This window comes from Artemia franciscana, chromosome 10 (genome assembly GCF_032884065.1).
Source record: "Artemia franciscana chromosome 10, ASM3288406v1, whole genome shotgun sequence".
Taxonomy (NCBI): domain Eukaryota; kingdom Metazoa; phylum Arthropoda; class Branchiopoda; order Anostraca; family Artemiidae; genus Artemia; species Artemia franciscana.
Genome location: NC_088872.1, coordinates 42,460,341 through 42,475,654, shown reverse-complemented (window position 1 = coordinate 42,475,654; position 15,314 = coordinate 42,460,341). Strand labels below are relative to the sequence as shown.

The window sequence follows — 15,314 nt, the reverse complement described above, 5'->3', positions numbered from 1 at the left end:
TAAGTTTCGTCGCCTTCCATCCCGAACAAATTATTGTGTACGTCTTACATCCAAGTCCCCTAAAAATCCTCAGTATTTTTTGCAATTTTTACCCCTTAGTTGCTGTAATTTTCCCATTATTCGCCTATTTTTATGAATCTACGATTTCCTTACGGAATAATAATTGTATGCGTGGCTGACAAAATACAACGCAACTTCTCCATATTTGCGAACCAACTTACCTCTATTGGCCAAAAACCAATATAGTTAACAAAAGTGTTTTTTTTTTTTTCATAAGGAAAAATGCCAACAAACGACAAAGGACACGATTCTCTAGGATATGATCGTCTTAGAAAAGTTATTAAACCTAAAATTAGTTCAATTATCTTGATGAATAAGTTTTCTTTATTCTTTTCTTACAACGGTCTAGAGAAGTCCTCCCATTAAAAACCAGTTCTGTGAAGATGATTCGGAGGACGGGATATCTCGTTAAAATGTGAAATTTAGGAACAAGCTTATTAATAACACCAGTGCTCTTTCCCCAACGAAATCAGATTCTTTGCATCGAGGTAGATCCAAAGAGTAAATTGTAAAGACAGCTGAGGGTGCATGAGAATTAAGGAGCATTCCAAGAGTAGGACTAGGCGCGAGGATTAAAAAAATACATTTGTTGATTTCTCTCATTTTTACGCAAGTCCTTTAACAGTGAATATCACAATTCGTACTAGTATATTCTTGCATGGAGTACGTAAAATTGGGTCATTAGAAAAATGACCAATGGTATGTCTTCGGGTTACACTATGTTTGAATATGCTCAATTGTTTAGTTTTTTTTACTCTTTTCAACATTGTGTTCTTTTAACTTAAACGTCAAAAGAGAGAGTAGAAAAATCGCTTATATAGTAATTCAGATACCAATAGTAATATAAAAGTAAGTAAAAAAAATACAATAGTAAAAAAAGGTAGGCCGTGGTAACTCAGAGAGAACATTTTTTCACTGATTTAAATTAGGGGACAGGCCCTTAGGGTTTCAATTTTTCAAATTAAATTCATGATTAGACATTAAGAAATTCAAAGTTGCAAATGGCAAAACAAGGTAAAAGGTAATTTGAAAACAAGGACCCTGTAGAATTTACATTATTGTTGGCAGATCGAAGCTAGTTTTAGGTCAGAAAAAAAATGAGCTTTTTCATTGAATGAACAAAGCACACAAAACATCAGCTTTAAAAAAAGGTATACAGAGAACCATAATTTTAATATTCCAACCACAGTTTTATATCATAGGTGGATATAATTGCACGTAAACTGCGTAGCATTAAGGGAAGCATGGGAATTATTTACTATTAAGAATAAAAAGAGGGTGGTTCGTATTCCCACTCTGCAAACTTGACAAGAATTACTCCATACCCTGCCTCGCAGACTGTAACTTTCAACATTCTCGAGCTTTTAAGCTTTAAATCCTTCTAAAGACTATCAACCTTGCTTCGAAATATTTTCATGGTTCTTACCTATTTACCATGTGGCTATATTTACTGATGGAGTATTAAATATGTTGAAATCTTAAATTAAAAATAAACAATTAAGCAACCTTGATTTTATCATGTTGACACGTGCAAAGCTCATGACATATTTTCCAATCATTCTTCCTTTCTTTTTTATTCCCAACAAGAACAATTTGAAATTTCAATACTGCTTGTCTATTTGACCGAAGTTAAACCTTTTTAGAGCTGTCACCTAAAACGGATGGTAACAATCAAAAAGGTACTTCAAAATAACTTCCAGGGGATCATTAAGCCTCTGGGTCCATTCCTCAGTTCCATTCACCTAACTCAACTACAATCCAGGGTCAACAAATGCCCCTAATCTAGGATTCTACCATTTCAGCGTTTATCTTTAGTAAATACTTAAGTGAAAGCATCGCCAACTGCTTGAATAGAGGTTATGTTACAATGTACTCCAATGTTTTAAATCATTTCATATAATAATTTACACAATTTTGTTTCCGCATTAAAAAAAAATGCAGTAATTGATACTGTGTTCTTCTTATGGTTATTTACTTAATCCTAACAAGAGCTTATGAGCCTAACTTTCACTCAGTCGGACTATCTGCCTTGGCTTTTTTTTCTACAATTAGCCATGGCTTCATGCCCACAACTACTTGTTTTTTATTCAAAATTAACGGACATGGTCGAGGCCGAAGGACTCGAATTAAAATCAAGTAGTTGTGGGCATCAAGCCATGGCTAATTTTAGAAAAAGCCAATACAGATAGTCCGAGTGAGTGAGAGGCGAGTATGGCATAAGCCCTTTTTAGGATTGTATGAAAATAATTTTATTTCATTTGTTGATAGACAAGTCTATCTATCATCTGTACATACAACAGGTACAAAAAAAAAATTAACATACACGAGTAAAAGAGAAAAAACTGTTAAATAAGAGTAATATAAATATTAAAAACAATAACAGTATAATAGTAGTAGTACGGTAAAGTACTAACAGTAGTAAATAGCAGAGGCAAAAAATGACCAGTCAGTTTTAATAGGCTAAAATTATTGAATGCTGGCAAAATCCTAGGTTAACTATCGGCGCAAACTGCCCAACCAATCGAGTTCCCCCTTTCGAAGAATATTTTGACTCTGTTCTGTAATACATTCTAGAAAATTAGATTTTACTAATACTGAGATTTGGCTAATGCAAATTTGAGTCAATCGAATTTTCATGAAATTTTCTGATTCGCTGAAAAGCTCGATGACAGGCCCTGATTGGCTCAAATTAGCGCTAGCTAAATTTTGGTATAGTAAAATCTCTTTGTAAATGGAGACGAGGCCAAACAAGATTGGCAAAAGTTAGAATTTTCACGTTTCTAAAAATAGAGATATCGCTATAAACTTCGTTAGTTTTCAACATTTTGTGTTAATTTGTTTTTCCCTGATGCAGGTCACTTGAACAAGTCACTTGCTTAAAGTTGTTCCTAGACACTAAGTCAACCTTTTTCTTTCATAAACCTATTTCTAAAAATGAAACTACAATCGTGTAAAACTTTGTTCACTGTGTTTATCCACGTAAAGATCACGCAGAGAATTTTCATTCATCAAGACATCAACGCCATCTATCAAATATCGTTTTGTCGTCGCTCATGTCGTATCTACTGCATCTGACGATTTTGTCCCACACTACAAATAAATTGTACCCTCCTCCTTAGTTTACATAATTAATGATTACGTAGCTTACATAATTCACATTACCTAAGATGAATTTGTGAAATAAGTCTAAAATACAAAATATTTAAAATAAAAAACCTTTAGCCTAGATTATTTGATGTGAAACGAAAAAATTTTGTCGTGAAAGATTTCTAATTGATAAGGATATTGAGGAAAAGTGGCATTAATAGCAAGTAATTTGCATGACAATGAAGAGCTTCAGCAAGGTTGGCTAACAAAGTGGTCCAAGTGTTTGTAGGTCTAACGAACACTTTACACAATAGAGATCTCTAGAAATAATAAATTCCCTTTAAACACATGACCGATTTACCATGTATTAAACATAAAACTTGTCTTAGTTAACGAATGAAATATATCATTAAACCTATGCCACCAGTAAGGATGTTAAGGGAATGGCAGTAATAGGAATTAGTCAGCATGGTAAAATTAAACTGGAATACGATCCCTGTGTTCACTACTTGTATGTAACAATTTTTTGGTGCACTTTAAAGCTGTTCTCAGTCAGTTTCTCAGCCTTTGCGCTACAAAACTCACGGGGGTGCTACAAAACTTATTTAAACCGTAAGCTCTCCACACTCATGGCTTTATCTAGAGTATGACAGTACCCTAGTCAGTAAAGAGAATAGAGCACTGTTGTCAGGATGGTTTTCTGCCTGGTACGTAGGATTTTATTTAACCGTAAGCTTCCTATACTCATGTTTGTCTAGGGTATGGCAGTACCCTAGCCAGTAAAGAGAATAGAGCCATTGTCAGGGTATTTTCTTACTACTTTTAGTCTCTGTTTCACCAGCCTAATGGACGTTTGATGCTCCTCGTCAAGTTATATCTACACAGGAATTTTTAATGTTTTGATGACTCAAAACCAGCAACAGATGGTCCAAAATATACCCCTATACCTTTTACTTGACCATTGAAATAAAAATCACCATTCCTCTTTATTTATATGAGTTGCTATTATGAGTACTCCCAAGTTATTATAGCAAGGCTTCAAAAGCAATAATCCAGCAAGTGTCAAATATTGAGTAGTTTGCTGGTTTTCATCTTTTAGAAATAATAATTCTCAAAAATTCCCTAGAAATAATCATTTTTGAATTCGTTTTCTTTTCGTAAAACACGGATTTAACACAGTGACACTTTGTTATTTGTACGGATTTAACACTGTGAAAACAACAATATTAAAAAGAAAGGAAAGAAAAGACATACCACCATCCTATCAGGTGCTTGCGTCCTACTATTCTCTTCATTAACAGTATCAGCATACCATACAATTGTGACTGCATCATCTGGAGATAACATGTTCCAAAGACCGTCTGTACCGAGGATCAAACATTTGTGTTTGCCTATGTCAATTGGATAGACATGGACATCAGGAAAAGGAGAAACAACAAATTCGTCGAGAGCTGAATTATAGCTCCAAAAATCACCTATAATATTCGACCAGTAATTTTAACTATAAGAAAATAGGAACAACGCCTTAAACTAAACATTAATTTTTTCTTGAAAAATCTCAACAAAATAAGGTGGTTATATATTTGTGCCTTTCCTGAAACTAGGTGCATTGCCCAAGTGTGTCAAAATTTAAGTTTAGTAAATTCAGTGCGAAAAGGCAGACAATTTGTAGTATAATCCACATAAGTTATCAAAAACTTGAAAGCCTACCAATGTTTAACTTGGAGAAACTTTTTGTTTGTCTTGAGCCAAAAGGTAAAGTCAAGAATTAGGGTTATAATCTCTTAAAATAAAGACGACTAGCCCGACCGTGCTAACTCTCATATTGGGAAGATTTTGAGAACTAACAATCTACTGATAAATATAAATTTTGCAATCAGGTTTAGCAAAAAAAGGTGAGCAAGGTCAAATAGTTAGGGATATAATTAATCGGAGGCAACACTATATCATTGCCTATAGTAAAGGTCATACGGCTCCAATGTTTTATTATTATTTATTTTTTCCCAGGAGCACTTCATATGGAAGGGGGGTCGTATAAACTTTGGAAGGAGCTCATTTGATTGGAAATCAGAAGTTCTAGTGCCTTATTCAGAGTTAAAAATGATCGGAGGGCAACTGCCCCCTCTCCACCACGAGTTGCCCACCCCATGCCCTTTTTTCCCTAGTGCATCATAAAAATAATTCAAAAGTCAGATAGCAAAAACTCCGGTGTCGACATAGCCCCCCAGGGCCCTGGGGCAGGCATTGTATGTTATGCCCTGGGGGCATATATGGTTCTTATGGAAAGAATACTCGTATAAACTTCAGAGAGGGCAAATTTGGCTGGAAATTGAAAGTTCTAATTCACTTTTTATGAGTCAAAACAGATCCGAGGGCAACTAGCCCCCCCCCCCCCCACGCCATAAGCTTCAATGTTTTTATTATTTTTTTTAGAGCCACTTAATATAGAATGGGTGATCGTATAAACTTTAGATGGGGCTCATTCAATTGGAAATCGGAAGTTCTAGTGCCCTTTTTAAGAGTAAAAAATGATCGGGGACAACTAGCCCCACCCGCACGCGCCTTTTTTCTCCAAATGCATCCGATAAAAATTTGAAACAGCCATTTTCTTAAAAAAAGGTTAAAAATCAGACGACAAAAACTCCAGAGTCGACACAACCCCCTAGGGCCTGGGGGCAGGCGTAGTAAGTTATGCCCTGGGGGCATATATGGTTCTCATGGAGGGGATACCCGTATAAACTTCGGAGAGGACTCGTTTGAAAGGAGATAAAAAATTCTAGTTCACTTTTTAAAAGAAAAAAAGATCGGAGGGAAACTAGCCCCACTCCACAAGCCCCTTTTCCCCCAAATCCATCCTATAAAAATTTGGGATGGTCATTTTGTTGAAAATAGCTCAAAAGTCAGTTAACAAAAACTCTAGGGTAGACACAACCCCCCCCCCCCAGAGCCCTGGGGCAAGTGTGTTAAAGGGATGTGTGTATAAACTTCAGAAGTGGCTCATTTGATTTGATATTGATAGCTCTAGTTATCTTATAAGTATGAGTTAAAAGCGGTCGGAATTATGAGTAGAAAGTGATAAGAGGGCATCTATCCCTCACACACACACCCTCTTCTCTCCAAATGCATCTGATCAAAATTTTGAGACAGCCAGATTTCTTTTCAATCAGATAACAAAACTTCGGGGTCAACATACCCCCCCGACTCCGGGGGAAGGGTTGTAACTTATGCCCTGGGGGTATATTGTTTTTATGGAAGAGGTGGTTGTATAGATTTCGGAGGGGACTCAACTGATTGGACATTGAAAGTTATGATTTCATTTTTAAGAGTCAAAAGTGATCCGATGGTAACTAGACACCCCCCCCTACCAAACCCTATTTTCCCCAAATACGTCTGATTGAATGTCTTATATAGACATTTTGTTCAAAATAAACCAAAGATCGAACAACATCCCTCCCAGAACCTGGAGGAAGCGTTGTAAATAATTATGACCCAGGGGCATATAAAATTCTTATAGAAGGGACGGTCGTATAAACTTCGTAGGGGGCTCATTCGATTGTAAATCGGAATTCTAGTGCCCTTAATAGGAGTCAAAAGTGATCAGAGGCCCCTCCCAAAGCCATTTTTCCCGAATGCACCCAATCAAAATTTCGATATACCTATTCGGTTCAAGATACTTTAAACATCAAATAACGAAAACCACGGGGTCAACACGACTCCCTGGAGTCCGGGGGCAATTACTTGTAAGTTATTTCCCGGGAGCATATAAGGTTTATTGTAAGGGGTGGTCGTATAAACTTCAAAGATGGCTCGTTTGATTGGAAATTGAAAGTTCTAGTTACCTTTAAAGATTCATCAAAAATGACATCTCCCCCACCCCCAACACACCCTCTTTTCCAAAACGTATCCTGATCAAAATTTTGACATAGCCATTGAGTTTTAAATAGTCCAACAATCAGATGACAAACCACTCGGGTTCAACATTCCCCCCCCCCCTCCAGCCCGGGGGAAGGTTTTAACTTATGCCCAAAGGGGAAGATGTGTTTATGGAAGACGTAGTCGTATACACTTCTGAGGGCTTGATTAGTAATTGAAAGTTCTAGTTTCCTTTTTTTAGGTTATTTATTAATAAGAGATGGCATGCTTGATTCTGGATCTCCTGGATGCACTGCTAGCTGTGCACTAAGATTAGTGAAAACAGGGCCACCGATGGAAGGTTGTGTACAGCCACCCCGGTATCCCCTAGCATCAATTCGACATCCGAATATCCTCCTCGCTTATTGTTACTTTTACTACTTTGATACTTGGTTTTAGCAATTTATGTGGCAACTTCAGTTTGTGGTGCAAGTTGCTTATTGTGACTTTGATACCTTGCTTACTTTGATGTTTTCTTTTCTTTTCTATTTTTTAACTTTGATATTGTTACTTTGATAGTAGTTCTGAAATCTCGCCTTCCTCCCCAAGATCATAAAATGGCTTAGTGATAATTGACATACTAAAAAAAGACTAACTTATAAGATTGCTTTTTGTTGTTTATAGTGAGTGGTGACAGTTGTCTTCGTAAGCTTTTTGGAAAGAAATTCTCGCTAAAAAACTAACTTTTTATTTTGACCAACGAATTGACTAATTTTTAACTGATAAAAAAATAGACTTTTTACTACAAAAAGAATGCAAATTTTTACTTAAAAATTTAACAATTTTTTTAGCCATTGTCAGCCAGATCATAGAGCGGAAAGTAACCGCTTCTGAGGTTTCTGCAGCTCCTACATCATATAGAGAAAAAAATTGACTCAAAAATACATCCAGGAGCAAATACTGCTTTCCTGTCCTATGACCGATTTAGCACAGATGGATGTTTAAAATGAATCGAACCAAATCAGGTTTTACAAGAATAAGTCCGGTAAGCATTAAAACCCAACATAGCCTGCCTTTTATTCCTCCTTTGGTTCCCTTTCTGGAAGCCTGTCCGGGTATTGAACCAGTTGGCAGTGTTTTAGATTTCGGGTAGCTTAGGGCCACAATTTTGGTTACGAAAACTTGCCACTCTTTGAAACATTATAAGGAATCCACAAGAAAAAAAAAAAAAAAATCTTCTTAAAATAGCCCATCCCTGACAACTACTATTTACAATTTATTATTATGATTATTTAAGAGGAAAGAGACCTTGTTATATATTTTGGCGTATTTGCCCCGAATTTCTCCCCTTTTTTTCCTTTGCTTTAACCAATCTTTATAAGTATCACTTGAAACGAACTAAGGACATTTTGCTAGAAAAAGTACCTTTAGTGAAATTACTACAAAGTTTAAAAGAAGAAAATATCAATAATTAAGTAGAAAGTTTTTCAGATACGTTACACTCAAAACAAAAACCAAGGATCATAAAATATTCAGCAATGGGTCATAATAAAAACAAAGGTCGTTACTCAAAGGCTCTTCAACAAAAGAACTTTCATATCACAACTAAAACAAAAGGCGATTTCGAAAAAAAATATAAAATAAGCATTGAATAAGTTTCTTGTTTACGACATGGACGTTTAATATTAGAAATAAAAAAGCAGGAAAAAAGTCTTCTAACTAGTGAGACGACCAAAGACTGTTATAAAAATGTGATATAATGTGATGTTATATAAAAAACGAATGTTATAACATATAAAGATATTATGACTTCACTATTTTGTTAACAGACCTACTCGCTTTTGTCTGTAAATTAAATAAAAAAAACAAGTTTTTTTAACTGAAAGTAAGGAGCGACATTAAAACTTAAAACGAACAGAAATTACTTCGTATATGAAAGAGGCTGCTTCCTCATCAACGCCCCGCTCTTTACGCTAAAGTTTGACTCTATCTCTCAATTCTTCTTTTTAAAACAGTAAAAAACTTTAGCGTAAAGAGCGGGGCGTTGATGAGGAAGCAGCCTCTTTCATATACGAAGTAATTTCTGTTCGTTTTAAGTTTTAATGTCGCTCCTTACTTTCAGTTAAAAAAACTTGTTTTTTTTATTTAATTTCTGAACGTTTTTGAATCAATGCATGTTTTGATTTTGGCTCTCCGCAGAGGAATAATTAAAACGAAATTAGAATTTTTTTTTTTTTTGGCTAAATGGCTTTCTCATAATTTTGATCGAATGATTTTGAGAAAAAAAGAGCGGGGGAGGAAGCCTAGTTGCCCTCCGATTTTTTGGTCAATTAAAAGGGCAACTAGAACTTTTAATCTTTTACGAATATTTTTATTAGTAAAAGATTTACGTAACTTATAAATTAGCTTACGTAAAGAACTTTTGTATTCTCATATTTTTATTACATATATGAGGGGGTTCGCCCCCTTGTCAGATCCTCGCTCTTTACACTAAAGCTTAAATTTTGTCCCAATTCATTAAGAATGACCCCAGAATCACAAAAGCCGTAGAATAAATAGTTGAAATTACTAAAAATACATTAACGTAAAGAGCGAGGTATTAGGAGGAGGTGAGCCCCTCAAATGGGTAATATTTTCTGTTTGTTTTAAGTTTTAATGCTGTTCCTTACTTCCAGCTGAAAGAACTTTTTCATATTTATTTTTTCATTGTGTTTTTAAATAATGCTAGTAAATCCTGCGCTCCCTTCATGGAGATTTTCTTCCCCCATGACAAATTATCGATGGAAAGTTCCCCCAGCATATCCCCCTCTTCTCAACCCCTCCCCCAACCAAAAAATCCTTCTGAAAACGCCTGTACACTTCCCAATAACCATTACTATATGTAAGCATTGGTCAAAGTTTGTAACTTGTTGCCCCTCCCATGGGGACTGTGGGGGAGTAAGTCGTCCCCAAAGACATAGTTATAAGGTTTTTCGACTACGCTGAATAAAATGGCTATCTCAGAATTTTGATCCGTTGACTTTGGTAAAATAATTAGCGTGGGAGGGGGCCTAGGTGCCCTCCAATTTTTTTGGTCACTTAAAAAGGGCACTAGAACTTTTCATTTCCGTTAGAATGAGCCCTCTTGCAACATTCTAGGACAACTGGGTCGATACGATCACCCCTGGGAAAAAAACAACAAAAAAACAAATAAACACGCATCCGTGATCTGCCTTCTGGCAAAAAATACAAAATTCCACATTTTTGTAGATAGGAGCTTGAAACTTCTACAGTAGGGTTCTCTGATGCGCTGAATCTGATGGTGTGATTTTCGTTAAGATTCTAAGACTTCTAGGGGGCGTTTCCCCCTATTTTCTAAAATAACGCAAATTTTCTCAGGCTCGTAACTTTTGATGGGTAAGACTAAACTTGATGAAACTTATATATTTAAAATCAGCATTAAAATGCGATTCTTTTGATGTAGGTATTGGCATCAAAATTCCATTTTTTAGAGTTTTGGTTACTATTGAGCCGGGTCGCTCCTTACTACAGTTCGTTACCACGAACTGTTTGATTCAATATGTGAGCAACAATTTAAAGTTCCATGAAATCACATGATAGAAAACGAATTAACTAAAACTGTTATTTGTCCCTTTAGTGCGGATGTCCCTTCATGCGTAAATTAAAATACATGTGTGCATACCTGCAGCCCCATCATTTTACATTTACATCACTTTACATTTTACGTCAAATATTCACTTTAATTTTCTTAGTTCTTTCCAAGACTGTTCAAGACAAATATATTTTCACTACAAACAAGAGCTTAGATACTACCCCCTTCCTTAACTGTAAAAACCTAAAGTCTACTGCGTCACTGGCGCTTCACTAAAAATGAATTATATTACTTATATTTTCATTTCCAATCATTACAGCATTGAAAATGAGAATAAAAACTACAGTGAAATAAAATCTTGAATTGATGATTTTTCAACAATTAATGTCACTATATATCAAGTATTCAACTTGACTTTATTTGTACTTTCCAAGACTGTTCAAGACACATGTAGTTTTCAGTAAATAAAAGTACATGTGTGCATACCTATAGCCATGCGAAAATGCAAAGGGAAGAGGTCCAGGGAGAGTAGAATAATCTACTACATATAGTTCTAGAGGACCAATTATCAATGCCAGAAAATCTACCCCTTGCGTTTACACCCCACATAAAGAACGCTCCAGCCTAGAAATTGGACCAGGGTACACCTATGATGAGGTTGTTGGCTTTGAAAAAGGGTTGTGACATGGATATGTGCTATATATTTGCCTATTTTTTCTTCTCTGATCATGTAGTCAACAAAACAAAGAAGTCTTAGATAAAAATGCAGCAAAGAAAAAGAAGAACAAGGAAAATATTCTACCAAGTGCCCGAGCGACTGCCAAGAAGGGAATCTCATCAATTTGAGTGGACCTTCGAACAGGACCTTTGTGACCAATCCTTGGACGGTTCCAGACAACACGGGGTACGCCTGCTTTATAGATAACCTTCCCACCACTCTGATGTATTCGCTCGTTTTCAGGAGCTGATTCAGGTTTATGATCACGAGTCAACGAATATCCTCTCCATCGTCTCTTATCTACAACAAAATATATATATGTAGATTGATATTTATTGCAAAAATGAAAGGCCCATTGAGCCATGGCAAAAAAGAAAAAACAAACGCTTGCACACAAAATTATAACACATAATAATAACACAAATATCGATAAAAACACATAGAGCATAGCAATAACAATTAAATAGCACAAAAATTACAAAAAGAACATAATAGGACAGCTAATAGATATTTAATACTCTAAAGCCACAAGGGCCATGTGTACAAAAAAAAATAACAAGTGAAAAAAACTTACACACATACAACATAATTTTCAGCACTCATCCCCCTCCCCCCAACAAAAATCTCTCTCTATGTGTCATTACCAATTTTATATATTTCGCACTCTTCCTTATTGTCCCATAATCTTAGATTATTATAAAGAACCACATTGAACACATAGCAAAATCGAAATTTCCGTCTTGTTGTAACCATTAATTTGCTATAACTAATTAAAAAGTTTATGCTGACAAAATTTGCAATTTAACCTCTCATAGCACACGGTATTAATAAAAGATCTTCTGAACCAAATCTTCTAGGTTAAACTCGTACTGAGTTCCTTCCAATAAATAAGTTGCAATAAGGTTTAAAAGGAAAAAAACAGCACGACTTTACTTTTATATATTCATCTGTTGAGCCCAAATAACAGTATTTGCAAATCCTTGATAATAATTAAATTAAAAAAACAAGTTTTTTTAAATGAAAGTAAGGAGCGACATTAAAACTTAAAACGAACAGAAATTACTCCGTATATGAAAGGGGCTTTTCTTCCTCAACGCCTCCCTCTGAACGCCTCCCTCTGAACGCTAAAGTTTGACTCTTTCTCTTAGCTCTACTTTTTAAAAAAGGAAAAAACTTTAGCGTAAAGAGCGGGGCGTTGAGGAAGAAAAGCCCCTTTCATATACGGAGTAATTTCTGTTCGTTTTAAGTTTTAATGTCGCTCCTTACTTTCATTTAAAAAAACTTGCTTGTTTTTTTATTTAATTTCTGGACGTTTTTTAATTCATGCATGTTTTGATCTTGGCTCCCCGCACATAAATAATTAAAACGAAATTTGCATATTAATTTCCTTTTTGGCTAAATGGCTTTCTCATAGTTTTAATCGGAAGATTTTGAGAAAAAAGGAGAGAGGGAGGAAGCCTAGCTGCTCTCTAATTTTTTGATTACTTAAAAAGGCAACTAGAACTTTTAATTGTTTTACGAACATTTTCATTAGTAAAAAATATACGTAATTTACAAATTAACTTACGTAACGAACTTCTATATTCGTACATTTTTATTGCGTATTTGAGGGAGTTCACCCCTCGTCGATACCTCGCTCTTTACACTAAAACTTAAAATCTGTCCCAATTCCTTAAGAATGACCTTTGAATCATAAAGGCCGTAGAATAAATAGTTCAAATTACTAAAAATACTTTCGCGTAAAGAGCGAGGTATTACGAGGAGGTAAACCCCTCATATGCGCAATAATTTCTCCTCGTTTTAAGTTTTAATGCTGCTCCTCACTTTCAGTAGAAAAAACTTCTCATATTTATTTTTTTCTTGTTTTTTTAAATAATGCAAAAAAAAAATCCTGCGCCCCCTTCATTGAAAGTCTCTTCCCCAATGAGAAGTTTTTCCATAGAAAGATCCTCCCGCGTACCCCCCACCTCAACTCTCCCTCCCAAACCAAAAAAATCCCCCTGAAAACGTCCGTACACTTCCCTGTAACCATTACTATATGTAAACACAGGTCAAAGTTTGTAACTTGCAACCCCTCCCAGGGAGACTACGGGTAGTAAGTCGTCCCCAAAGACATAGTTATTAGATTTTTTTACTATGGTGAATAAAATGGCTATCTCAGAATTTTGATCCGGTGATTTTTGGTAAAAAATGAGAGTGGGAGGGGGCCTACGTGCCCTCCAATTTTTTGGTCACTTAAAAAGAGCACTAGAACTTTTAATTTCCGTTAGAATGAGCCCTCCCGAGACATTCTAGGACGACTGGGTCGATACGATCATCCCTGGGAAAAAAACAACAAAAAAACAAATAAACACGCATCCGTGATTTTTCTTCTCGCAAAAAATGCGAAATTCCATATTTTTGTAGATAGGAGCTTGAAACTTCTACAATAAGGTTCTCTGATACGCTGAATCTGATGGTGTGATTTTCGTTAAGATTGTATGACTTTTAGGGGGTGTTTTCCCCTATTTTCTAAAATGAGGCAAATTTTCTCAGGCTCGTAACTTTTGATAAGTCAGACTAATCTTGATGAAAGTTATATATTTGAAATTAGCATTAAAATGCAATTTTTTTTATGTAGCTATTGGTATCAAAATTCCATTTTTTAGAGTTTTGGTTACTATTGAGCCGGGTCGCTCCAGTTCGTTACCACGAACTGTTTGAAAAAGAGAGAAAAAGGAATACACACCAAGGCTGTATTCAGCGGTTTATGGGGGGTTTGAACCCCCTAAGCCTGCTGAAATGTTTGTTCGTCTTGTTAGAACATAACGAAAATGTATATAAACAAATTTTCAAAATGTTTTTTTTTTAGATTTTTGTCTCCCCCTCCCCCGAACAAAAATCTGAATACAGACCTGACACACGCAAACGTAAATAAAATAACAATAATAATCAACAGGATATGGTACCTTTTATTATATAGAAATGTCTTTAAATGAATCTGAAAGGATACAAAGCTAGCCACAGATGTCCTGAAATTTTCTGGCTTGAAGACTACAAATATTTTCTAATTAATCTAATTAAATCTAGAATGAACCTTGTGAACCAAATTTGTTAGTTTTTTTAATATTCATTTAACTTTGAATGAGCAAATATCAAACAGTTCGTGGTAACGAACAGTAGTAAGGAGCGACCCGGCTCAATAGTAAACGAAACTCTAAAAAACGGAATTTCGATGCTAAAGATATATCAAAAGAATCGGATTGTTATGCTGATTTCAAATATATAAGTTTCATCAAATTTAGTCTTTGTCATCAAAAGTTACGAGCCTGAGAAAATTTGCCTTATTTTGTAAAATAGGGGGAACACCCCTAAAAGTTATAGGATCGTAACGAAAATCACACCATCGCATTCAGCGTATCAGAGAACGCTGTAGAAAAAATTTCAAGGTTCAATCTACAAAAATGTGGGATTTCGTATTTTTTGCCAAAAGACAAATCACGGGTGCGTGTTTATTTGTTTGTTTGTTGTTTTTTTTTCCCAGGGGTCATCGTATCGACCAAGTGGTCCTAGAGTGTTGCAAGAGGGCTCATTCTAACTGAAATGAAAAGTTCTAGTGCCCTTTTTAAGTGACCAAAAAAATTGGAGGGCACCTAGTCCCCCTCCCACGCTCATTTTTTCCCAGGGTCAACGGATCAAAATTTTGAGATAGCCATTTTGTTCCACATAGTCGAAAACCATAATAAATATGTCTTTGGGGATGAATTACCCCCCACAGTCCCTGGGGGAGGGGCTGCAAGTTACTAACTTTGACCAATGTTTACATACAGTAATGGTTATTGGGAAGTGTACCGACGTTTTCAGGGGGATTTTTTTGTTTGGGTGTGGGGTTCAGGGGAGGGGGCTGTATGGGAGGATCTTTCCTTGGAGGAATATTTCATGGGGGAAGAGAAATTCAATGAAAAGGGCGCAGGATTTTCTAGCATTACTATTAAAAAAAAAAACAATGAAAATATAAACATGAAA

The 15,314-nt window shown here is 35.6% G+C and overlaps 1 protein-coding gene across 1 annotated transcript in view; it reads right to left on the bottom strand.

The window, feature by feature from the left end:
• Window positions 1-15,314, bottom strand: part of LOC136032212 (protein phosphatase 1D-like) — a 54,476-nt gene that overhangs the window by 21,810 nt on the left and 17,352 nt on the right. The window contains exons 3-4 of the mRNA XM_065712421.1: window positions 11,394-11,609; window positions 4,402-4,622 (exon numbers count right to left, since the gene is read on the bottom strand). Coding sequence (XP_065568493.1) covers window positions 4,402-4,622; window positions 11,394-11,609 — 437 coding nt within the window. The remainder of the gene's footprint in view (window positions 1-4,401; window positions 4,623-11,393; window positions 11,610-15,314) is intronic.